A 27,284-nucleotide genomic window follows, 5' to 3' on the forward strand; every position below is an offset into this window, starting at 1 on the left:
ATTTAGAAAACCTGAAACTCGATATAGAAGGGAAAAATAAAGGAAAGGAAGGGAGAGATAATTGGAAGCTTGGGGCCAGGTTTAATTCACTGAAACCGGGCTGCTTGTGTCATCACGAAACAGAATTGCCAGTACGTCATTTCTGTGCTCCCGTCCTCGTAAAAACGGTTTCACTCGTTAAGAAAAAACGAATAGGCGGTGAAGAGAGAAAAAAGCAGACAGAGAGCGCTTTTAAAAAGCTGACGAAGCGTGCGTTGCCACAACGAGACACACAGTGCTATTTGTCGTTTTAAATTGCGCCGCAACTTGTTTTTGAGATCTTTGCTAGAGACACGTGAAAACACGTTGGAAGTATATTTCTTGTTTTTGTGGAATTTAGCTGGAAAATGAAAAATAACGTAAAACATGTACTTACGACTTACAGAGTAATCGAATGTATACACTATAATAACCAGCGATTTAAGACTTTAAAAGATCGAAAGAAAAGAAAAGAAAAGAAGAAAGATAATATGTTGTGGCAGTCTAACTCGATCTAAGGAAATAGAGAGGGAGGGGGGGGGGGGCAAAGCTTGTTAATCTGGAAAGAATACAAGCATCAATTTCAAGCACTTATAGGGAATCAAGCGGGCTTGTTAAGGTCGTAAGTTGGACAATTATCCCGTGTTAGGTTCAATCAGCTTAGTCTTACACAAAATTGATCTAATCATGTGAAAACAAATGTATTCTGATTTTTGTCGCAGATATTTCTGGTCTACGCATTCCAGTGCCCGCACTACTGACATTAAAACACCTGATTTTCCCATTTACTACAGCGACAAATTTCTTGATCCTTCACAATCATGAAGGACTTGTCTGCGACAATACCTGCAATGATCATCTGTGTGCAGGCTATTTTCATCACTATCTTCCCGTTAGGGGCTGGTAAGTTGATACTGATTAATTATACCATCGAAATTCTATATAATGGCTACAAAAAATATTTGCATCATTACCCTCATTTCCTAACGAAGCGCGTTTTTTTACCAAGTTTTATATTTCATTTCATAGTATCAAATCCCTGTGGTTACACGAAAGTATTAAATGATAGGAAACTTGATATACACGAATTTAATTAATTAATAAGTTAGTCGATATACAGCCATTATTATTTCATGTGAAATATTATAACGTCAAAAACTTAACGTTCTTGTACGTACAGTATTAATCACAAATTGTAAGAATGTTTACTGATAAGCAAAATAGATAATATGGAAAACGCAGACCTATGGAAAGAGAATTCCTGACATTAGACAGGAATACGGGATTGCACGAAATATTTTATGGTATGTCTAACATGGAGAATATATGCGGCGAAGTACGAAAAATTCATCCTGAGATATGTATACGACCTACGCGGTACGGGACGTGTTATAAATGGTTTCCGCCACTCAGCCGTATTTGAATTTGTGAACACGATCGAACAAATGACGCGACAATTATTAATTGCCGTCTCTGCCTTAGTAACGATTCGCGTTGGAACGAGGTCGAATCGTTCCGATTCCACGCGCGATTAACAAATAATTACAGTGGACATCAATTACTTGGATGACCTTCGTCATTTCAGCTTAAAACGATTAATTTGATCAAACCAACCAATTATTTCAGTTAATACAATCTGCACTTTAAATTCGCACGTCTTGTGTATACACACCGGGCCAGAGAAAAGTTTTCATTCGTTCGAGTAGAACCTTCGTAGTCCTTGAGGACGCGTGTCGCTTCTCGTGCACCTAAAGTTTCGCTCAAATTAACCGATTTATTTGAATTCGAGCGAGTGAAAACCTCTTTGTCACCGTGAGTTTGTTACTTAATTGATACTTTTAGATGCCCTTTGCTTTCAATCTCTTACATCCATTCTTAATTAGTCAAGTCGTTTGACTTTTGACAAGTATTTTGAAACCATTTTACTAACACGAACCTACTTTTTTACTTGAGATTATCCGCTATTTTTATTCAAATGTATATGTACGTATATACACTTTTGAATTTTAAACGAACCTTCTATTATACCTATATCCTTTAAGTGCCGTTTCAAGTTTCAAGAGACTTTAACTCGGATAGCTCGACTTGGAGTTCTAACGTATACTGTGAAGCACACTTGCGAAGTAAAACAGCAAACACGATATAAAAACTTTTTCCCCATGTAAGAAATCGAATAATCTATTTCAACGGTGCTTTAATCTCATCGATGAAGCATCGATGCAACGAAGAAGCATCGTGATAGCCGCAATGCGGATCCGTTGAACAAAAATTTCCTGGTACGGTCGTTTTCGTAATGTTATTAACCGTTTTAGTGTCGGATGTTTCAAGACTCCGTATCGGTTTGTGCTATGCAGCGCGATAGCGCTTCGTTTATTTATTTGCCAGGAGTACCGATCGACGCGATCGCGCTGCCCTTTTTCATCCTGTTTTTTTCATCGAAATATACCGTTCGACGTGCTCGCGCTTCATTTCATCGGTTATACTGGAAGCGTTACAACAAACGTTTGCGTGATAACATTCTATAATGCAGGATTTGGTTTTCCGATTCAAGAGGTAATTTTTTATATTGGTTTTTTTTTTTTTTTTATTTGGTTTATGATTATTTGAAAAACAAGTAATTACGAGAGGAAACTCTGATATGACTCGCGACGAGCACGCTTGAGCGCGTTGCGAATTAATGATCGTGACCATACATCGTGGCACAATTTACCACGGTACGCGAATAGAGCGATCACGCTGCGTGGCGTTAAAACGGTTAGCGTAACTGCGCGTACGATTGTCGAGTGGCAAAGATATTGACGCTGGTAATCGTTTTCAGTGGCTTTAGGAGAAGATTGTACTGATTTCGAAGGAAAAGCTGTCTCGCATGGAATGACGTATGTGCCGGGACCATCGGTTTGCAACCTCTGCGTCTGCTATCATATGGAGCCAAAATGGTGCCAGGCTATGTTCTGTTCACCTCCTTTTGTAAGTATATGCTCATTCTAAGAGCAACCAGCTTAACACAACCATGAGAAACTAAAGTACACCGTTAACGCTTGCATGCTGGTCGTTAAAACACATGCTGCGCGAATAGGGTACACAGCGATTCATTTAACTCGCCTTGAATTAGTTTTAGAAAGACAAACATGGACAGGGATAATTTTTGTCACGAGCCGTTTAATTTATTCGTTCATTAGAACGAATTAATTTACACCTGCTGAGATCGCGATTGATGTGACAAATTCGAAATCTTGTTCCATATAAATATTTTTAAACAAGCACGTCGTAAGCTTTGTATATTTTTTAATCGCAACGAAACTGTTCAGAGAAATGCTGAAATTATTAATTAGAAAAGGAGATTTCTACGCATCGTTGTAAAAGTGTCAGGGAAAATATTCGTGAAACAGTTACGTTGTTACAAGTTCTACAAGAAGAAATATTGAAAATCAGGTTCCACTTATTCCGTTGCACGTGTAAAAGGTATCTTGCGTTCGCGCAAAAAATCTCTGAAGGATACATGCTTTATAATAATTGGAGTGTCGAAGTTGTTACGCGGATCGGCGTACACGTACCTTTTAATGAAACTAGGTTACTCATTCGTTATTCGTTCCTAATTTTCAGCTTCACGATTTTTACGCAATAAAATTTTATACACCAGTTCGGTTTATAAATGATTCAATTCAAATTTAACAGAATTAAAGTTGAAATAATCATTTGTACTTCATTAAAAGGTTCTTTCAGCATCTCGTTTTAATATTTTTATTGGTAATATTTTGTTAATCGTTATATTTAAATGGAGTTTTTCAAAGGAGAGACATTTTAAGGTAGGAAATGGACATACATTTATAATAAGAATTCAGAAGAAAGAATATTTCATACAGAAAGAATTATTCCGTATGTATAAATAACTACGCTATGAATTTTATATGTATCGGATATTCCTTCTGGTTAATGTATCTGATGTTTTTTCACGCGAGGTAGCGTATATTTGCATCTATATGTCTCTTCGTTTCTCAGTAGTAAAACTTAGCATTCATGCGGCTGATAAGTAGTTACGCATTGACAACGAGAAACATAAAATGAGTAAGAAGCATGAGACATTCTATAAGAAAAATAAAGTTGTTTTTATCTTTCATTGCATATTCGTCAGAATATTGTTAATAAATATTTAATTTAAGATTTCAGTTGAAATAAATACATAGGATTAGACATTTATTTATATATGTATCTATGAACGCATTTGACATAAAATTTTGATAACGACTAAAATTATATATTCTGATATTAAATTAATTTAATGAGAATAAAAAACTAACTTTTTTAAACAAGATTTTGTATAAAGTTATATTTATTAGGAAAAGTTCGTTCATCCCTTTATAATATCATAGGATTAGACTCATAGCTGTGTAAATCATTTCATGGAATAGTATATGTGTGCCTGTGTGTTCTAAGTTTTTATCATAAAAATGCTAAATGTACTAGGAGATGTTTTTAAAAATTCATAAATTTTTCTTCATCAAACATATCAATCGTTATATTGAATAGTTAATTATCTTTTATTTGTTTCGAGCTGCACATTGATTGAGACATTCGTGTTGGTTATAATTGCGAATTTAACGCAGTTAAACGAAGTTGTTTGAATCCCTTGCGAGCATGTAAATATATCGTCGAATTAATAGGTCAATTACTTGAGGTTGGAATTGAATGAAAGGGAAAGGTGGAGGAGAAGTCTTGCGTTTGAATGCGGGACACTTTTAAAGCCCACAGTTCGCTGAAATTGCCAGAGAATTCAATTAAATGGCGAATTAAACCATTGAACTGAATCTGTTTCCAATCGCGAGCTTAGAAGTTCTATCCTTTGAATTTTTATATCAGTCAACTTTCTTTTTGTACGTACGGTAACGAATATAATTCATGAATTAATGAAGTATGTAATTGGATGAAAGTTCTTCTTCCTGGATTCAGTTTAGACTAAGAAAAATTATATAATAACGAAATTATCAACTTAAAATTGATAGAGTGTATAGCTTCTTTTTTTTTTTTTTTTTTTTTTTTTGCGTGAGGAGGGGAAAATGCTGTTACGCATACCCAGTGATGCGGATCACTGGGTTATGTGGGACTCGGGCGGATGTTGTTGCCATACCCACTAAAAACCCCTCCTCCTTTTTCCTTTGCTTTGAGGACAGACAACCCCGGTAAAACCTGTCGGCAGTCATCAGGTTGTCCTTTCATGCCCCGTTGTATCTTCTTCTTCGGGCAGTTATTCTGTATATTCTGTATTGCTCTCGTCATCTTCTCAGCTAGTTCGGAATACTGGGCTGATCTCCTTCTGTGGTTCTTTGTTGTCTTGTATCTCTGCCTTCACTGCTCCGAGTAGTTGTTGTTGCTCTCGTTCTCCTCCTTGCCTCCTTCAAGGCCTTCGTTGTCACCCTCCTGTGAGACATGACGGTCTTGCGAAATTGCCTGAATTTATCCCAGCTCTCGTTCTTGGCGGTCACCGTGGCGATCAGATTGTCCACGTCTATCTTCTCGCCAAGAGCGTTCTCCAGCTCAATCCTTCTGTCCGTTCACTTCGGGCACGTGAAGAGGGCGTGCTCTGCATCGTCGTTAGGGTCTCCACAGTCGAGACAGTTGCTGTCGCTGCTCTTGCCAATCCTCTTTCTATAGACACCAAAACTCCTGTAGAGGTGGCCGTGTGTGCGTTATATATTTATTGGACGTGCGTGATAGTTGTAGTAGTTGGGCCTGGTCCGCTGTAGATGTCGCTGCCGTCGTCCGACACTAGTTAGTGTCGAGTGGTGGTATTTGGCTTGTCGAGTGCCGCCACACTCCCATGCCCGGTTAACAGCTGCATGGTGTGATGATCGATGTCCATCTTCTTTTTGGTAAATAGCAGCGCACTCGGTATTAATTTCCTTGCGCCTCCAGTTCCTCCTTCAGCTCGTTGCCGTCATCCGCGCCGATCCTGGTCTTATGGATCTTGTTCCTCTCGTAAGTCTCTCCGAGCATCTTTATCTTTATGTAGATCGGGAGATTCCCGGTCAACGCGCAAAGTGCCGCGTGGGAGACGGTACGCTATGCCGTCGTTGTTATGCACAGGGCCGTTCGTTGTGCCCGTTTCAGCTTCTTCCTGTTCTTATCGGTATTCGCTAAGCTAATTCTTCTTTCTGAACCCATACTGCCTCCGATGGAACGGGTCCGTTCCGATGCATCTCTCGATGATCTTCTTAAAGCATTTTTCCCAGATCTTGCTCATGGCTGGGAGTATGCTTATCGGCCGGTACGCGATCCTTTCCCGGCTTCCTTAGCAGTATTACTCTGGCCGTCTTCCAGCAGTCTGGTTCCAGCTTGCTTCCAGCTCCTGCTTCCAGCAGTCCAGGAGTCTTCCATCGACTCCTGCAGCCTTCTTGGTGTTCATTCTTCCGGCGGCATCGACGACATCGCCTTCGCCGATGACGACGCTGAAGCTGATGCCTTCTTCTTCTTCGGTCTCTGCCTCTTCGCGGCCCTCGTAATGGGAGGGTCCGTGTCCCATGGTGAATAGCCTCTGTAGGACTGCTTCCACCATGTCGATCGGCATGTCGTTGCTTGATTTCTTGCTTTTGCATCTCTTCATGACTGTGCGATAGGGTTTGCCTTCTTGCTTTTCTGTATGGATGGAAACGCGTTCGAAAAGTAGAACGGAGTAATTAGCGATGCACGATCCCAGGCTGTTGAATATTTTTCCATCGGGAGAAGTCAGGTCGGGCGATACAAGATTTATATGCTCGTTCTGCCAGTTATTTCAACGTCTGTTACGCGATAGAAAATGAACATAAATGAATAATAAATGTATTACAGCCATAAAGATTGCTTGATGTACGCCACCGTTTTTCCCCTATTTCTCCGATACAATTTTCCTTTTTTTTTTCTTTGCGAAACATTTTACTAATCGCGAGAAATTGTATTGCCGCCTGGTACGTATTCGAATTATCCTCAATTATTCTCGGTTGTTTCCGTTTCCTTTGGATTTACATAAGTACTCGTTTGATGTACGTGCAGAGTGAGATAATAACTATTAACAGCTATAAAATAAGAAGCGAAAATACGTTGAAACTCGACTTCTAGATTCGCGAGACTTTGCAGAGCTTCGAAACTCTCGTGTTTCAAACCTAATAAAAAGTTGTAGAGGGAGAATTACATTGCGAGATCTGTTAAGGAAAATCGTATCGTTGTAATAGGATTATTTCAGCGAGGGAAATTCCGTGTTGCGTGTAACGCGTTGCAAAGCCATGAGCTTTCTTTCGGGTTAATATACATAATCGCCTTATCGAACTTTCCATCTCACACGTGAATTTTGCATTTCAATCTTCTTACTTGCAGTCCAGTCCAGTCCAGTTTAGTGTGACTAAGCTAAATGTTTTATAGAGAGACGTACAACTGTATGAAGGGGAGATCAATAAATTGGGTTATCTTTAAATCACTGACAATTATTTCATCGACACGATTTCACCGGCAGCGAATTCACCGGCAATGTCTATCAAAGTTTATTTACCGATACACCGAGTGAAATCACCACAATCATTTCACCAATATTCTCCTTTGTCGATAATTATCATGCTTGCCACTACATGTTATCGTTGATTATATGTCTTTATTTACACATTCGTTTACGCGCATAACGAGATAAACGAAGAAACGAAAATGATATGTTGTCATGATGTATTGTTAAATTACTAATTAACACGAGTTATATATCTACCTACATGAAAGCTTCTAAATATCAATTATAATTCATGAAAGCACACAAGCTATTTTGCTATACACAAATAGAATTATAAGGAAATGTTACGTGCTAATGATTTAACGAAATCTATTCCTCTGTACATTTGACATTTCTGTATTATTACTTGTGTACTTTCTGCTCTTGTTTACGTCATCGGAAGTAAAAATACGTTAAGCGAATCAGCTGATCTATTTGAGCGATTCAATGGCTCGGTCTTCTCTTATGCGACTACCAAGTAGAAGATAAGTTCTTCTAGATAAGTTATATAACATTTTATAACATCCAAATTAACTATTTTTTTTCTTTTTCTCTTTCTTTTTCTTTTTCTTTCTCTTTTTCTTTTTTTTTCCTTTTTCTATTTCTTTTTTTTTCTTTCTCTTTTTCTTTTTTTCCCCCTTTCTCTTTTTCTTTTTTTTTTTTTACCTGGGGGAAATCCGCTCGGACACGAAGCCACTTCTTAAGTGGCGTGGTAGTGAACATCCAAATTAACTGGGGCACTAATTAGCTGAAGCTTCTAGTCAAACCAGGTATCAGTCTTTGTACGCAAAGGCATTCATTACAATCGTTTAAAGTTTGAAGAAACACCGTTACAAATTCGTGATATAAGAGAAAGCGATTCAAAACTCGGATTCATTTGTTGGAACGACGCCGTGGGCAAAAGTACATAATGGAAAACTTTCTTCCAAGACCAATTGATAGCGCTGACGTAATTAAAATGTGACGATATTGCCAGCGACGTTTCTCCAAATAGACGACTAACTTATTTACGAATTGCCGTAACACGATTGCCGCTGGTAATACGGTTAGTAATCAGTTTATTGAATTTTCGCTTGACGTGACATCGTCGAGTTCCTAGAGAGATTCTTCTCCCTTGTAAAACTATGTTTCTGCAACGACTGTATTTGTTGAATTGCCGTTCGTGAACAAGTCCTTCTCTTTATTACGTGTAATAGATTCTTCTTTTTAAGTTTTAATTTACATTGGTAATTTTCTATAATTTATTACTCGAATATGGTAATTTTTTCTTTTGTTTGCTGTAAAGTTTGCTTTTTTTACAATTATTTTACTACAAAACCCATCAAAAACATGATGTATGTATGTATATATACTCTCAAATATTATCGGTTTATTCTCAAGCTATAGTTCAATTTCGGAAATTGCCAATTAAAATCATAAAAAAAAAAAAAAAAGCACACACAGAAAGTTCGTTAAAATATGCGATTTTCCAATCAAGATATAGTATTTATTCGAGTAATATAGATTACAGTAGCGATGGTGACGACAACGATGAATGGACTGATTCTTCGTGCGAAAATAGATTGGAAGCGCAGAACGATGCATTGTTTCAGGGAATATCGATTTTCAAGCATGGTTTTAAAGTACGTGTGCGCGTGACTAGATTTGTTAATTAATGCCGCACCCAGATTTTCAATATATAAATGTGACACCTACATATGTTTAAGCTTAAAACAATTGGACTAACAATTTCGTTAAATTTAAATCAATATTTATCTTTTTAAACGCAACAATATTTTTAATGACAACTTCACGTGTAAATCGAGTGCATACATATTCGATCGTTCTTGAAAACCTGATTCTCTGCGAAGAGAAAAAATCCTTGAATAAAGATTTGATCTACGTTTTATATGCTACGTTTTACATCCACCTCTTTTCAGATATACCTCTCTATTTAAAATCATAGATCGTCACACTCTATAGGTATTTCCTTGAAAAGGTTAAAGTCGTTCTGTATAAAACCCAATTCAAAGGGGAAGGAAATTCTGCGAAAAATTCTTTCAGATTTGCCTATGTTTGAGCTCGAATCAAAGCAATCCTGTAGAATAGGATAGGATGATTCTGTATTATTCCTTGTGTACTTTCTGTTCCTGTTATTTACAATAGGATGATTATGCGTTTAACTTCTCATAGAATCTCTCTGATTCCGTATGATATCATCAATGTTTTTGAAATATGTTATTGGTGTCGTAACGTCAACCGTTTTCAGTGCAAATTCAATTTTGAATCGCAATTTCCATGTTTGCGTGGCAAAAGCGTAAAATCGATAACGCACGCAAACATGTCTTCTTTGCTAATGGCGTACTATAAATATAAATATTTGAATAAATATTGCGAATTTCATATTGCTAAAAGATTTATACTATTTGTTCGTAAATAATCGTCGGATCTATATTTAAGTTGAAACTGCTGATGAAATTTTGTTTCATAGCACAAATTATTCTTCCCGAAATGTACGTTTAGTGTTATAATATATTTGACCAATGGTTCTCAAATACTAGTTTTGCAAAAGCAATGGTTGAATTGGAGCAATTCTTTTTTCTTTCATTCTTTGAATGACCTGGATTTTCGAGTAGTCTAGTGACGATTGATCCGTACAATTAATCGATTTCTTTTTATTACAGAGCTGCAAGAAATTCCGCATTGGACGCCGCTGTTGCGAGTTCCAATGCCTGGATGAGGTTGACAATGGGTATTGGTCGGGATCTGATGTGGTCATTGTCAATGGTTCAGCTAGACTTGAAAAACATAGTGTATTGTGGATGCTGGGCTTAGTGATAGTAATTGTAATATTTTAATTTCTCAATAAAAATTCCGATGGCGCCGTTGACAAAATTCGTACCTTATAAACATCGACGATTAGCTTCAGCCATCGGGAAAAGAAGTAGTGTATGTATGTAGTGTGTTAACGAAGTAGTAAAAAGTAGTGTAAAAGAAGTAGTGTATGTATGTAGTGTGTTAACGAAGAATCATTTGTAACTGAATAATTATACCTCGAGAAGATTATACCTGAGTAATTATATTTATTCTTATTTTCTTCCCCTTTATTTCATTTGAATAGATTTTTGTATTCAAAGAGCGAGGTATGGTTATATCAGACGGGTTAATTTGTTTTTACATATGTCAAAAGAATGAAAGGAGATGACGATGAATCGGTGACAGGTAGAAAATTGTAATCTGTTGTATTTCCATGGTACTGTAGTTGATTATATTTTGTTCAATATTATTCATATTCTATCATGTAATTTTGGAATATATATACATATACATATATGAAAATATAGTGGTATACTTATCCCCTAATCTTTATGATTTCTATGAAACTTTTATGATTTATTGTCACTTGTATGAAGTATGGAAATATAAAAAATTGATAAAATTATTAATAATATTTACAAAGAAAAAGTGAGCTGTTGGATATACAGGGTGGTTGGTAACTGGTAAAAAAAAGAAGTCGAAAATATACAAATTTTTCATTTGTTTTCGAGAAAATCGACTTTGAATTTTCGCTCGGTACGCGTGCACTTTATCACGTTTCGTTATAACGGATTTTATTGTAGATTGTTTGTTTCGATTGACGTTATGTTGATAAACCCTTCCAATATGTTGCACGCGTTGCACGCGTTGCACGCATACCGATCAAAAATTCAAAGTCGATTTTCTCGAAAATAAAGTCTCGAACGAAAAATTTTTATTCTATATTTTCGACTTCTTTTTTCGAGTAGAATCACCAATTTTCCGCTTGTACTATCAATTACCAACCAGCCTGTATGACAAAATTCTATTTTAGACACGAAACTCGCCACGAGTGGCTATTTTCTTTACGAAATTAAACGAATTTAATAAATGAAATGGCAAGGAAGGAACTACAAGTGACCGTCAAACTATTTTTATGCTTGAAAAGTAATTCGCAAAGTAATATAAAATAATACTACTGATTTGTGTCTCTTTTAGAATTTTTTCTTAATCTCTTGTTTTTTCCCTTCAAATTTATTATTTATTATTTATTCGGTGTCACGAAAACCGATTAAATATTAAATATCTTAAATATAGATTGAAATGAAAGCTTGTCATTTCTCGTTCAGTTGTCACTTCAAAGTTGTTAGTTCAAAGGTTCTCGTACATCATAAAGCAAGGGATCAAATCTTTAACTTATTAGAAATTAAATCTTTTATTGTAATTGCGAAAATTATGAAAGTACCAAGCGAAACAAGTAGGGAACATGAACTGCTCAACGAACCAAAGAACGGCTCAGTGACAAAATTAATAAAGTAAGGATCACAAATATTACAACATTACACTCTTACATCACATAATAGTTCTCTATACAAAAGATGTATAGCGAATCGACTTTTCACAACGATAAGAATCAACAGAACCAATTAAGACCAGGCGAAACTCTCATAAGACAACAATATCAGAGGGATCAAATCAGCGATTTTAATCTATGTTACAAATTATAGTTATCAAGAAAAATTGCTCTTTTCACGAAAATTATGCTGATGACACACTCACAATGCATTTTATATTTGGTAGTCGGATGTGCTCGTGGTCATCAGGAGTATAAAGACGACGTTTTTAGAAAATGACAGCGCTGTCGGGTTTTAAAAGCTTTTATATTTTTCTTCGTCATTACGAAGATTGTGATGGAAGAACGTAATGGGGTAAAATCTGACGATTCCTTAATGAAGAATGCTTAAAGAGATTCTATAGAAAACGGTGATCGTTTCGTTGGGTAGTTCATTCGAATTTTGATCAGGATTATTGAGATAGAAGGGTCGAGAGCTTGGTGGAATATCAACTTTGACGCTTCAACGCTTCATCTCTTTTCAAGCTCACCAGTCACGAACCATGGTTCACTGAATATATCTTTTTGGAAAATCCTTTTTGGATTTTCGTACGAGAAACATGGTATGTTTGACAAGGGATTTTCTTTTGAGGCAATTTAGAGTGACAAAAAGGTCTTTCTGTTAGGTAGCTTGTCGATAAAAATGTTTTGTTAATATGTAAATGGAACGAGTAGTTACGAATTTAAATAGAATATGACCAAATGGAATATATATCTTCTCTTCGACTTTCATAAGCTGAAAGCTCCGTATCTAAATTTTATCTTAATTATTTGAAGCAAAAAGTATGTTCTTTTATCTTCTTTTAGTTGTAACATTCACTATACTATGCTTTGTTTATATGCTAAAGCACGTATTTTATGAGTTAAGGAATAAATTAGATATGGGGGGACTATATTGTTAGATTGTTAAATGTGACTAAATGGAACTCATAGTTTATTAAAAACTATCGGATAGATACGTATAAATGTTGTAGTCGTTGTAATCTATTATTGTGCTATTATAGGTATACGTGTGTACTATAGAAGGACCACCCTATTAGGTACTGACAGCTTTCTTCTAACATAATATTTCCATAGAATCTTATAATCTTTTTCCTCTCATTGTCTCCGAATAAGAAGTGTGTAATAAATGTTCGAATTTCGGTGTGTTGAGAAAGCTGCTCGGTTAAGTTTCTGACTACAAAAATGGTCTTTTTGTATCAGAAAGAACGAAAATAAATGTTCGGCAACGAGTTTTTTTCTTTTTTTTCTTTTTTTTAAGATTTTTATTTTTACGTATCAAGTATAGGGAAGAAGTAGTGATCTCTCTTTTATCGATAAAATCATGTTAGGCGAACGTAGTAAATGGCTTCTGCAGTATCACGGAACTATTCGTATTACTCGATTAACTGAGTTCCCCTGAGTCAGTGGTTCTCAATTCTTGAAGCGTTTATTTATCGATTAGGGAATAGTTCTAAATCTTTTTCGACTTTCTCCAAAGAATTCTCAAATTGAATATTTAAGACAGCATTTAATGAATTCAAATTGAAACACCTTATTTTATTACGTAAAATTAAAATAACATACTACAAGGAATGTCAGTAATTTGGTATTTCTCTATGCCAATTTCCTTAAAATTTGTATAAAATTTAAATGTACCTTTTGTTACTAATCTAAAAATTATTACTGTTTCCAATAATATAAGAAATAATACCTTAAAAATCGCTCAAGAAATACGCAAATATACTTTGAAGGTAACCGAGCCAAAAAAAAAAAAAAAAAAAAAAAAATCAAAAAAAAAAGAAAAAAAGAAATAAATAAATTTAATAGTAAACACGTGCTGGTGAAACACTTGCTGAAATTTGCATCGCTCGACACGAGCGAACCGTTCGGAAGGAAAACGCGTTCAGTCCCCAAGGCTGTGGAATTGGGATCACTTAATTAACTCCGTTTGAATCTATCTTGAATTAATTCTCGTTTAACGACCTGTGCGTATTCAACGTCATATCATTTCCGACCATATCGTTCGCAGAAGATGAAACAGCACGGTAAAACAGATGTGAATACCTATCACGAGCGAAACAGAAATGCGAAGATCCTTTGGAACGATAATAATAAAATTGCATGCATAGGAACCATGGATGGAACACAAGGCAAAGGTGTAGATGGTATTATAAGCTTTGAAACGAGCGTATAGGACGAGAGAAATTGATCAAAAAATTGAGTTGAACCCTTTGAAGTTAGGAACAACATACTTTGATGTTTTGTTTAAAGGAGAGATATCGAGCTGTGCAAAAATTGTATAGGTTCTCTGAAGGTAAATAAGATTTTGTTGCTGAGTAAATAAACGAGATTTCAAGTTTCTCTTGAATATTGGAAATTTAAAGGTTTTGATGGTATTTTATCGTTATATTACTTCTAAATTTTAAAGGACCAAATCACATGGCTGAAATTTTTTAAGTCTTTCTATATCTTTGAGGAAGTAAGATAAGGTTGATAGATAGTCGTTGTTGGTACTTAACCGAGTATGGTCATATAGTCGATTAAATGAAATTTCTATTCTTTCACATATATATCGTCAAATATATATTATATATCAATGTTAATTGTTATCTGTGTTGGCGTAGTGAATAAACACATTGATGTTCGGTGTTTCAATTATCAGAATTATAATCGATGTTAAATGTATAGAGTGTCAAAAAATTATTTGTTATAGCTGTGGAAGATGGAGATCTGTTAGAGAAAATGGATCATGAAATTGATCTTGAGTATAATTTTCAGACAAAATTTTTTATTGCATCATAAAGTACTCATCACGAGAAACGAAAGTTTCTCTTCTTCCAGAAAACCCCTGGATCGTAAATGATTCGTTCTTTTGAAAAAAGCTGTTTAAAATTTCTTATACTAATCCTTATACTAATTGTGTATACTAATTGTATCTAGTATATTATGTTATAAATAATGGTTAATATAAGTATCAAAACAAATAGACAACAATTAATTAGATAACATCGTAATAACATAATATAATATAATTGGTGTAATCATATACAGTAAAACTTAGAAAATCTGCTCTGCATGAATTCGGTGAAAATTATCCTTTGTTCCGTGGTATATATAGGCAAAAACGAATGGTAGACCGCAGCATAATAGTTTCCAACCATCCACAATTGTTCTAATTCCTCACTCGACGTCTTTCATGTTCATTCATGTAGGAAAAAGTATGTTATCGTTTAATAATAAGCTTTTGAGCGTTTAATAACATCTCGTCGAGTAGAAATTCCACACGAAGCAGTGAGAAAAATAATATTTGAAGAAGATCTATGTTCTCAGCTTCGTCGTGTGCCAGAACTTTGTAGGATAGATTGTATCATGCGATGAAAATTTTATACTTGTAAGTTAAGAAAATTGGAACGAAAATTCACGTTGTCTCAAAGATATCTTGTTTTTGGATAGAAATAGTTACTTTACTAACAACATTCTCAATATTAAGGATATCAACATCTTAGATTTAATGAAAGCCGCTGGAATACGCCAGATATTTCATATCTGACTTAAACATGTACAGTGACGAGCGAAAAAAGTAAACACATAAATGTAAAAGACTAATTTTTCAAGTGATCGGTAAAGATTAGGTAACAGTACTACAATAACTACAAGTTATTATTAACGAAATGTAATAGTTAATTTTCATTAACATTAATAATGTACAAAACATTTTACAAAAATGGACATCTCAAACCATGTTTACAGTTTTGCACATTAATTATACTCGTCGAATCAAGGTTTCAACATAGTATTTCGTCCACTAGTACTACTTCACGTTTATTATATCCAATAGAATTAACTACTATTTAGGTAAATTATTTTGTGGAATGCTCTTCAAATAATAATGCTCTTTTCTCATTATACCTTCGACATTCGCTTTTTACGTAAAATCAACGGGCTGTGTTTACACTTTTGCTTGTCACTGCATATCAAGGAAGATTGAAATATAAAGTAATTCGCACAAAAAAGTAGATATTAGTATTGATGTTATTGTATTCCATATTTGACCTTAAAATATGAATAAGATCTAATCAGTCTAAGTATTAATGAAATTTCAAACATTTTTGCTAAAAGAACGGAACTCTCCTTTCTAATGAGCACTATATGATGCAATAGAAAAACAATTTGACACTGAAAATTGTGGTCAAGATCAATTTTGCGCTACACTTATTTAACCAATTTTCATCAAATCGAAGGTGTAGAATGGCTTGAAAAAAAACCGCGATAAATACTTTTTTGACACTTTGTACAAAGGTGTATATCAATGTGTATATCTATACACATACTCTGTATGTGCATATCCGTGGAATATATATCCGTTTTTCGAAGCAAAATGTTATCTACCTGTTCAAAAGAGCAAAGCAAAAACACTACATAGAGGGTTTGTTACTGTTGACACTCTGTATTTCCGTGCGCAAAGTATCCAACCAGATATCCAGGAACAGCTTTCAGGGAACGAGATCGAATGTTTATTGAACATACCTGTTTGATCGAATATATTTAATATGGCAATGTTACGTATAACAATATACGTATGGAATTTTAAATGTCATGAGGGTTGCAGCGGACTCAATTTTAATTACAATTTTAATTACATTAAACATTTTGCTCATTGATGACCTTACCTTAATTTTTTTCTCCTTCCTCACTTTCTTCTCCTATGCGAGTGACACAGCTAGATTGATAGTAACAAGCGATTTCATTAAAACACAATCTCCTTTTCCATTTGATGAACACGATACGAGACGAGGGAATGATTTAGGAACACGACTTTCGAGCGGTTTCAACAACTATTAAGTTTCATTTATAGCAACGAACACTGCCAAAGACGTAATTAATAAGATTCGCGTAGATGCCGTAGATGACGTAGATGAAAAAACGTAGACCAACGTAATAAACGTAAATGACGAAATTATGTATTAATTTATTTTAACGCGTTAAAATTACGCTAATGACAGTTGCTCCGTTCTATTTGTTCATATATTTAAGCCCTATATGCAACAAAGTGAATGTAGCATCTGCAAGCGTGTTAATTGGACAACGACGAATTTCGTTTCGCAAACACGGACACGTGAAACATTTTGAAGTTACGCGGACGCGAGAGTAATTCGTTCCCTTAAATTGCTCAATTTCCATTTCTTTCGCCATGTATATTCGAGTACTGCATTTGAATTGCAGAGCAGTCGGAAGTAACGGCGCGCGTCGTTGATATATCGACAGGAACATGAATTCTTTTTTCATAGGATGAATACTTTTTTCATCGACTTATTAAACCGAATCAAGTTTTCAAATCCAATCATTTAATTTCATCGTTTTACATCGAACGTTTCAATCTTTTTTCTTTTAAATACCTTACCTATATTTCATCTCGTTGAATATTCCGTATTTTTAATGCTACTACCACGTATTGGTAATTACAAATATGTAATTATCGTTCTGAAGTTAGAAATTCGAAATAACATTCGTCAGTATATGATTCTACGTTTTATATAGAGTAGTAAAAATGATACAATGGGTTTCGTTAATAAACCAATAAAAATTTTTGTTCCTTTTTCTTTTTCTTTTTTCTTTTTTCTTTTTTTTTCTTTTTTTTTTCTTTCTTTTTCTTTTTTTTTTTTTTTTTTTTTTTTTTTGGTTTTACGTATCCAAGGTCGAGAATAAACCATGTGCACGTTTCTTGTATTCGTTTCTTGTATTTTTATGAGGAATTCAGTCTTTTTACGCCACAAGAGTCTCAACGTTTTCGTTTTCACGCCTACGTTACGCTCGTTAAACACGTTGCAACAAGACCATGAATAAGGATAACAGCTTTAATGTTTTCACATGTGTCAATTTATTATTTTAGACCTTAAATATTTTATTTATAAAATCTTTATTTAAACAAGTTACCATTGTCGCTACAATAAATCGATGAATGAAATCAGTTTAAATTTAAAATATCATTTCATAATTTCTCGTCACTTGTATCTAAAAACAACAAAAAAACGGTGTACCCACATCGTGCGTAGACGGGAAATTAGAACAGTGGAGCTTAATTGAAACACTGATCATATTCCGCGATTGTAAAACAATAATAGAAAATCGTGTTTCTTTTGAAGGGTATGAAATTGTCAGGAGATTATGCCATTAATGAAATTGGAAACTGGCTGGTCAAAGGGATTAAACTCAATTAAACCGAACTGTGTTATATTGTACAAAGGCTAGAGAACTGCTACCAAATATCTGCTAGTTTAAAGGTGTCCCTTATAAATTATAATTATATTTCAAATTCAATCTCCTAGTAATAAGTAAATTAATATTTTACCTAAAATCTGTGATATAGATAACAAAAATAAATTCTTTACATTATTCGTTAGTTTGCAATATAATTAGAATATTATCTTTATTTTCTGGTGTCTTTGTTATTCTTAAAAGATAAACTGCTTATTTACAAATTTAACACTGCATATGCTATTAATAAATCATTTTATATTTAATTTTGCAACCTTCAGTCATTGTTAAAACTTGTTGACAATACTGTCGGTTAATAGAAATTTCTAAAATCCCCTTGTTTCTACTCGATTAGAGGGTATATTGCAGAAACTATGTTAGCTACAGTGTTAGCTACAAATCACCTGTGTCACTCCGTTAAACTTATACACAATAGTATTGTTTCTTGTTTTCATTTAAAATAAAATATGTTATTGTAGGAATGAAGCAGAATGTTCAAATAATTGAAACAACTTTTTGTCCTCTAATTAGTGCCTTTCATTTTAAAAATTAAAAAATTTTTAATCAACGATATTTGGAAGTTTCGATCTAAAATGACCAGGAATTGAAACGGAAAATATTTTGATGCCAATAAATACGTATTCTTCACACATAAAACAAATATGAAAAGAAACATCGATGTATATGAATGAATTTTGAAATGGGGAGGAATTATATGATTATACCCATTCTCTGTTGCGTTTAATTGTTTCAATTGATGTCTCATGAGAATTTTCATCGAATTCTTTAGAGATCCTGGCTGTAAGGTCTTTTTAAAATTATAAGAACAGATTCAAACTATAACATTTGAAAACTTGTGGTTACAAAACTTACTTGTTTCTCATAATTATTTAAATGAATCTATTCGGCATTTTGAGTGACCGTCCCTTTATGGCTCGGACGACACCTCTCCTTCCTTTGGGAAATTCCGAATTATCTGTCCTCCTCGAGCTGCAAACCTGATGACTTAGACAGTAGGGAAAAACATCAGGGAAAACCTCTGACTAGAAAAGTACGATAGACGAACAAAATTTAACGGCTGATGGGGAGTATCAACAACATACAAGGACAATCATCAACAAAGTGTCGTACCGTGCGGGTGAAATACTGGAGTTTCAATAAGATCTTATAACCATCGAGTTCGGAACATCAACAAACTTTGTTTGCATAAAGCAAGTATAAACAAAGTGTCAAATTACACTAACACCCGATCTATTAAATCCGTTCCACTTTGGGCGTTAATTCATTCAAGGTTCGTGGTATCGATCGATCGGTCGGACGTGCCCGGTGGCTCTTTAGTCGATGATTTGTAACAGAATCCTTGCATTAACACAGATTCTCAGAACACACAACTTCACCCAGCAGATATCGATTACAGTCAGTTGTCACTAACAATGCTTTTATCAACAATATCTTTACCTGTTGATCCTCTGGAAGTTTTAACTATATATATTCTCTAGGAACAGTAGGATTTTAATGATATAACTTTACTAATGAGATCTTAATGTCATAAACGGTATCGAAACTTCTTAATTAATGTCGTTATCGAAGAAGAGACTCGTAATCTTCTCAAACGAAGAGCACTTGATGTTTACAAGTAGAACTCGATATCTTAGTTTCTTAAAATGTGTTTCTGTGTTTACTTTCTAAATGTAAACTTTATTCAAAACGAGCCGTTCATTCGTTACAGGCCGTTAATAAAATTGCACTTTGCACAAAGGAATTGCCGTTAATAATTTAAGATTCTCTGCTCGTCGTACAGGATATATATCGTAATTATTCACGACGATCGTAACGTTTAAGTCCAATTCGAGCTTAAAATCCCACGTGAGCTATACTACCACAATAGCCTGAATTTCTATTTGTTCGTCTACTGCCTGTTCGTACTCGGAGCATCTGTTGTAAATTACAGCAAAATCTTCTAATGTGTTCCAGAATATGTCTTCATGGAATTTTAATAATTTATTAAATCTATAGATAACAAATGTAAAACTTATTAATTTATAATTAATATAAAATAAGAGAGCACGAAACTTCCTATTTTATGGACATATTAAATATTTGTAAAAAATTCTGTATCATTAGTATCACTTTAATTACTTTAAAGGATATAATCCCATAAAGCCGTGACCCCTGAAAGAATCGATGTTCACGCGTGACAAATTGGCGTCGTATGAAAGTTCCGGTATGAACGTTACTAGAGCTGATACCAGCTAGGGGCACAGGTATATGTTCTGGGTTCATTATATATTTATAAAGGGCTGCCGATTCAACGAGTGGTCCGGGTAAATTTAAATTGTAAATAGACAGAGATTTCAAGTAAAAGCCTGGATAAGAGCGGATATGGTATGAGAGTCTGTGGTGGAAAGAGGAACAGGCTGCTTTTATTTGTAAAGTTTGAATTTCCTCGATATCGAAGGTGTTTAAGCCGCAAGTGTGTTTCATGTTAATCGTTCATGTTAATTCATTCGAGACCGAGATTTTATTGTAATACGATTCCTGGGTGTCAGTACGATCTGAATGTTTTGTTAGAATGATACTGTGCTTTTCTCTCTCTGGAATATCCTTTTCATATTTTAATTTTAAATCGATGACAATCTTAAATTTTATGCCTCATGTTTTTAAAATATAAAATTATATACTATGTTATACTATAATGTATTATGTACAGTTATATATATATTATGCCTACTGATTGATATGAATTTCTTTCCGTCTCGAATGCGTTAAAACGGAGCGCAAAGAAGTCGAAATTACTTATTGTAATTGGTAAAACATCGTGAAAGGCAGACAGATACAAGAAAGAAGTTAAACTATAAATTATATTTGCGACATTGTTATGTTTTTGCTTTCTTTAAGCCTTTCATCAAGACAGCCGATCTATAAATATTAATCGACCAATTTCTCTAAGCTTGTAACTGCAAATTAATGTTTATATATATAAAGAGTTACGTATTAATCTATCTAAATATTTAAAAAGATGTTTAATGTTATAAATGATGGATATTAAAGATGTTCAAAAGAATGTAGTCTTCGCGTGTTCTTTATCATATCCCTGATCAAAGACATTCCAATATTATTACAATATCCAGTTACATATTGATACACAAGATATACAGATTATCATTTATAACATTTTGGTTTTCTTAATTGAGTTATTCATTTAGTACAAATGATAAGTAATTAGTAATAATTCATAAAAAAAAAAAAAAAAAAAAAAAAAAACGGTATTGTAGTAGAAATATTATGAGAAAACATTTTCTGTTTCAGTGTAGAGTTACTCCTTTTTATAGACAGTGTCGTACAAATCCGTACGTCTTTGAGAAAATGTAGGTATCTGAGCCCTTACTTCCTCAACAACTTTCAAATCTGAGAGAAAAGAAAAACGATAAACCAACGAGACTAAAAGTTAATTACATCATGGATTTCTCGCTTTTAATGTTAAGCTGGAAATTACCGATATCGGTGACCATCATATTTTCCTGAGTTTCCAAATCATAAAGGATTTTCTCCCAGGGATTTGTCAACTGTGTATGTCCCCATGCGACATAACTTGCTGAAGGAACACGAGCCGGTGATATACAGGCGACGTATAATTGATTGTCATTCGCTCTGGAACGCTGAAGTAATGACCAGTGCAGTGGTCCAGTGGTCATATTGAATGCCGCCGGATATATCAGCATTTGGCAACCTAACACAGAGAAACGGGAAATATGAGACCACTGAATCTTAGTTAACTTTGTAGGTGCACAGTCCACATTCCATAATTTATGAATATGCGAGAACAGTCCTCTTGTCGTGCTTCTAATTCTTTTATTTATTTCATTTTCAGCGAATATACTGGTTTTTTAAATTAAGCTCCTTTTTATACAGAGTTACAGATTATATTGATTATATTTTATATAGAATATATTTAAGAAAGATAGTTACTTTCCTGCTAGTTAAGTATTGTTCGATTAAGCTACTGTACCTTTGTTCCGATAAATGCGTGCCATTTCCTCGAATCTGATATCATAGCAAATGCCAATACCTATTTTCCAGCCCTTCACATCAAACATTGTTAGGGAATCACCAGGACTGAGTGAATCACTCTCTCGGAAAGTAATCTTGTTGGGAATGTCGATGTCGAATAGATGTATCTAATAACATAAAAATATAGTTGCTAACTCTATTGCTGTAACTTTTGTAATTTAACATCAATGTTACGAACTTTTAAACTTTAATTGTTTTTTATTTAATAACTGACAGCGTTTTTATCACTTTCTTTTATTAAAAAGTTTTATCATTTAATAATATTTGAGAAGGAATATTTTTTAAGAAAAAATAAGTTTTTTCGTATGTGAAAAATTTATATTACAAAACAAATATATTGTACAAAAACTTATATATTATATTACGACAAAAATGTATGTTTCTCGTATCAAAACGTATTTTATAAACCTATAACATATTTTTTAAATTATAGAATTGGTTATAGTACACGTATGTACATATGTATATTCCTAAATTATTCCTAGATAGAGTCACTTTCTCCACCCCGATATTTTCAATTTCAAAGCCACATGGAGGTATATTATTTACCTTCCGGTGTTTTGCTATCAAAGTTCCATCGGGACCCCAAATAGTACAGCAGGTATTGTACAATTTATCGCCCTCTATTTCAGGTATCGTACCACCAACTACATAAATGCTGTTTTCCTTAGCTGTCTTCGATAAAGCAACGCTCGTTTCACCATCAGGAATACTCTCGGCGTATTTTGGAAACTATTCTGCATTGCAATATTTCAATTAATGAAAAATAACTGTCCTTTGTTCCAACTATAAATTAGGTTGAAATGCTTGTCAATTTTTTATTTTTTAAATTATTAAAATAACTAAATTTTATATTTCGATTTACTTAAATATATAATTACTTAGATAATAGTACATATAATAAATTGTTTCTACAGGTTCAAGATGAAAAATGAATATTTAGAAATGTTTGTTTAATTACAATCATGCTATTTGGGTTAGTACCAGTGACTTGTTACTTAACGACTTTGCTAGTACTTTTTGAAACATAAAGTTAGATTTTAACTAACTTTAATTTTTAACTACTATAGGTGGAATTATAAATACAAAATAATTGATAATACTAGTTTATAAATACCTAATTATTAGTATCTTAAAAAATATATTTATACAAAAATCACGATAATCATAAAAGTGGGGAAATTCTATATTCTCGAGTCAATTCACAATCTTTATGGAAGTATAAACGATAAGGTAATTTGTCTACTTTTACTTTTTTCTATATAGTTGTTATACATATAATAAATTATTAGAAAAAGAAACAAATTATTACGTATTCCATATGGTGAATTAAAGCATTCAGGAAGAGCGATAATATCAGTATTATGCTCTTTCGCGCTGGAAATGTAGGAAACTGCCCGCTCTACATTTTTGCTTTTTACTTCATTTACTTGAAGTTGTACCAACGCCAAGCGAAATGCTAAAATGTTGGAAAAGTTAAATACACTCGGTTATATATTTCCCATACTTTTTACCTATAAATACTTTATACATAGTGAATACTTACTCGACATCGTTCGCACTACTTGTTTAGCGATGTTCGTAAGTATCATAATGTTCTTTGAGGTTATGTATGTTACTACTCGATATCAACATTACGTAAACAATACGCGGGGATTTTTAATAATTATTGATAAAGTTTAGGACATTAACTTTGATGTAATTGTAAACATTATTACATATTATAATTAAATGTAATTTTCAGTTAAGGGTAAGAAAAGAAATATAATATTTTGTAAAAATACACTTTATTATAAAATCTGTATAAATAAAATTGTACAATTTATCTTGAAAGTAAAGTGACCGAATACGTTCCTGGAAAATATTACTGCCTACTAAATGATCGAGATCTTGATCTTTCTCGTCTTTTGTGTTTCTTTCTGTCTGCGTAATCTCTGGGTTTCTTATCTCTAACGTTTTCTCTTTCTTTGTCTTTCTTTTTATGTTTTTTACTTGATCTTTCAGATGAACAATCGTGCTTCTTATGTTTCTTTGACTTTTTCAATCTTTTTAATTTATAAGAATCGTTCCTATTAGAGTTACTTCTTTCTCTCCGTCTCTTCTTTTCAGAATCACTATCGCTGTCATCATTAGATTCGGAGCGCCTTTTTCGTCTTTCTGATTTTTTATCCCCCACTTTATCATACTTGTTCTTATTGTGCATCGTACTTCCGATTTTCTTTCTTTTATTACTACTTTTGTCACCATCTTCACCGTCTTCGGAGTCAGGGGACATTGATCTTTTTCTATCCATCTTTTGCTCGAGTCCCTTGGATTCCTTGTCCTTATATTCCTCATACTTTTTTGTATCTGAAATTAATCCCATAAAATACTGAGAGCTAAAACCTCTACATTTATCATATTTTGTATAAAAATAGAAGGGACCTTTAAAAAATTGCATGCAACAACACACTTACAGGTACTCTTGAATTAGTTTTTCTACATGTCCGATTATGTCTTTATACGTATATGTCAATTCAAATTTATTTTCTTAAAAGTCCCTTAATGAAAAACTAACACTTCATATTAACTTTGAACTTTTGAGTTCTTAGAATATTCTGATTTAGTCACTGGCTGTACCATAAATTCATTTACAGATATTATATTTCCACCAAGAGCTAGTTTTATTATGAGCCTTCCAGCATCATCATCGAATCCTTCTATTTGACTATAATTATTACTTTGTTTTCCAGCTATAATTTTCACAAGTGTTCCTTTCTCGATTTTAACTTCTTCCTCTTCTTTTTTGGAATCTGTATTTTTCTTCTGCGATGCTACTTTTGGTCGTAATTCTGGTATGACAGCTGCTACTAATCTGTAATAGTTAGAATGAACGATTGTGAAATAAAAAATGATGTTCTCTGTTTACTTTCCAAAAAGTGATGTATTAAATACATACAATTAATTTAATCCAGAGTAAAATTCATACTTTTCATTTCAACCAATTCCCTTTCCTGGTTGCCATCCCATTCCCCGTAACATTGCTACACCAAAAGCATCAATAGGAATTTTTTCATAATCTTCTAACGTAGACTGAAAAATACAAAACGATATTTATAATATGCAAATGTAACACATCTGTGCATCGCACATCAATATGTTGATAACGTACCTGTTCTTTGCCTCTTAATGATTCATCTTCTACTAAAGGTAAAGTTAAATCATTTGTTTTAGTTTCATATTTATTCTTTGACTTAAGTTCCTCAATGATTTCCTTTGTCGCTTGCTCTTCTAAAGTAACAACTTTATTTTCACTATCTTCAACTGGCTCTTTCTTTATTGATATTATTGGCGATGTTTTTCCATTAGATAGCTTTGATTTTGCCTCGTTAACACTAGCGTCTCCTATCTTTTCCTTATCTGCCTTCGGAAGGAAAATGTTTGCATCTATTTTATTAACAATTCTATCATGCCAGGTTTTTGAACCTAGTAATGGAATAATTAGAGGTTCATCTTTTTTTTCTTCCTCACTGAAATAAAAAAATTGTTTTCAAATATATATATTCCGCTATTGGTGATTTTTATAGGATAGGTTGAAGTTATATGTTTCTTGATTAAAAATTTTACTTTTTGAACTCACCCTATTACTTTAATACCTTTCTCATCAAGGCATTCAATGTAATCAACTTTCTTCTTTTCTTGTAGAATAGCATTTTTTAACACAGGTTTCTTAATAGATTTCGCAAAACCGAAGGAAATCTTCTTTCCTTCTTCTGCCATTTATTTGTTATTTTAACACTGACTTATAGATCAATACACATGTATATACTAGACATAAAGATTGATGTCACTTGAAAACATAGTTTCAATTTCGTTAATATGTAATGTACATACATGAATCTAATATCTTATTATACTTTATTAATCTACTCAAAATTACTTGCACATTACTAAAATTTCATTCCGACAATATATCAAGCGCCTGAATAAGTGACATTAAAGTAAACATATATCAGAGAGGAAATAAGAAGAACTGACGCCTATGGTTTTCTATGTTACAGAGCTAGTGCTACACCATACGGCCAAATGCCGAAAATGGCTAGGATATCCCAGAGAGAGTAGTGCTGCACCATGCAGCCAAATGCCGAAGGTGGTTTATGCTAGTATATATCTGCCTATACGTTTCAATCAGAAAATCGATATTATGTGTTCATGTGAAAGTTTACATTTCCCTAGGAGCTGTATTTTGATAGATTTAAGCTTCTAATGAAGCATTTTAAACGTATAGAGTATACTATGAAGTAGATAGTAGTGCGGATCATTTTATATTCATAGTGGTGCTTTCATGGTTTCACATTATCATTTAGACTGATAATTTACGATTTCATCTATTCCCTTTTTTTCTCTTTTAAGCCTCCTTGTTCTATGCTTGGCCAGTTCCAGTAAATGTATTTAAAGCTATTACAGGTCATTCAGAAGTTACGTCTCATAAATTAAAATACATAGAAGAATGGCAATTACATTCTCCTTTTTATCATTTATATTCTATTATTAGAACACGTATCATTTTTCAAAATTTTCCTTACAATCTACAATTGTTTATGTCATCTTCCTATTGGTCATCGACTTTGTCATTTGCATGTCTCATTTTCCTCGTGTTCGGCATTTCAATATCAGGGAACGAATTTGTATCTTCTACATGAAATCATCTCTTTAATTTCAGATAGACGAATATGCGGCTGCTTCTGTTCCAAATATCTCCGTTACTGTGCCTGTTGACGGAAATCGGCGCGGCTGGGATCGGTAAAGCATGGCAGATCCTGCCATACGCGACCGATTCCTGGAATCACCCATCATGGCCACGGCTCCACTCTTCCGCGTTGGAAGTTCGCAGCGTGACCGGGGTTGGTCATCTCAATCCCTTGTTTAATTGTTGATTTTTTTAAATCTTTGTTTATTAATTCCAGGTTTTTTACATATTTTTTTTTTTTACATGATTTTTTTCCAGAATAAACGCTGAATTCTGATTGTAGGGTGGATACAGGCAAAAGTACCGATACGCGACGGTACGACATAGCCATGCATTAT

General features: G+C 33.7%; 3 protein-coding genes and 1 pseudogene across 4 annotated transcripts in view; 2 read left to right on the forward strand and 2 right to left on the reverse strand.

The window, feature by feature from the left end:
* Nucleotides 1-27,284, forward strand: part of LOC126915214 (integral membrane protein DGCR2/IDD-like) — a 50,920-nt gene that overhangs the window by 6,206 nt on the left and 17,430 nt on the right. The gene's annotated exons all lie outside the window — the stretch shown is intronic.
* LOC126915213 (integral membrane protein DGCR2/IDD-like) lies at nucleotides 650-10,787 on the forward strand. Its single transcript, XM_050719678.1, has 3 exons — nucleotides 650-921; nucleotides 2,837-2,985; nucleotides 10,186-10,787. The coding sequence occupies exons 1-3, from the start codon at nucleotides 840-842 to the stop codon at nucleotides 10,357-10,359; spliced, it is 405 nt and encodes a 134-aa protein (XP_050575635.1). The 5' UTR covers nucleotides 650-839; the 3' UTR covers nucleotides 10,360-10,787.
* LOC126915216 (omega-amidase NIT2-like) lies at nucleotides 21,213-23,707 on the reverse strand (annotated as a pseudogene).
* LOC126915210 (G-patch domain and KOW motifs-containing protein-like) lies at nucleotides 24,708-26,053 on the reverse strand. The gene is made up of 4 exons (XM_050719671.1): nucleotides 25,837-26,053; nucleotides 25,369-25,726; nucleotides 25,156-25,289; nucleotides 24,708-25,071 (listed from the first exon to the last, which is right to left on the reverse strand). Exons 1-3 carry the CDS (start codon nucleotides 25,974-25,976, stop codon nucleotides 25,194-25,196), a joined length of 594 nt encoding a protein of 197 aa, XP_050575628.1. The 5' UTR covers nucleotides 25,977-26,053; the 3' UTR covers nucleotides 24,708-25,071; nucleotides 25,156-25,193.

Source organism: Bombus affinis, chromosome 4, assembly GCF_024516045.1.
Source record: "Bombus affinis isolate iyBomAffi1 chromosome 4, iyBomAffi1.2, whole genome shotgun sequence".
Taxonomy (NCBI): domain Eukaryota; kingdom Metazoa; phylum Arthropoda; class Insecta; order Hymenoptera; family Apidae; genus Bombus; species Bombus affinis.

Excerpts from the sequence above, each read along its gene's own strand:
- LOC126915213 (XM_050719678.1), top strand. The coding sequence starts at position 840 with ATGAAGGACTTGTCTGCGACAATACCTGCAATGATCATCTGTGTGCAG. Across the intron at positions 922-2,836 it reads TATCTTCCCGTTAGGGGCTG|TGGCTTTAGGAGAAGATTGT; the intron begins GTAAGTTGATAC and ends AATCGTTTTCAG. Across the intron at positions 2,986-10,185 it reads TGTTCTGTTCACCTCCTTTT|AGCTGCAAGAAATTCCGCAT; the intron begins GTAAGTATATGC and ends TTTTTATTACAG.
- LOC126915210 (XM_050719671.1), bottom strand. The coding sequence starts at position 25,976 with ATGGCAGAAGAAGGAAAGAAGATTTCCTTCGGTTTTGCGAAATCTATT. Across the intron at positions 25,727-25,836 it reads AAAGGTATTAAAGTAATAGG|TGAGGAAGAAAAAAAAGATG; the intron begins GTGAGTTCAAAA and ends TTTTTATTTCAG. Across the intron at positions 25,290-25,368 it reads CATTAAGAGGCAAAGAACAG|TCTACGTTAGAAGATTATGA; the intron begins GTACGTTATCAA and ends TGTATTTTTCAG.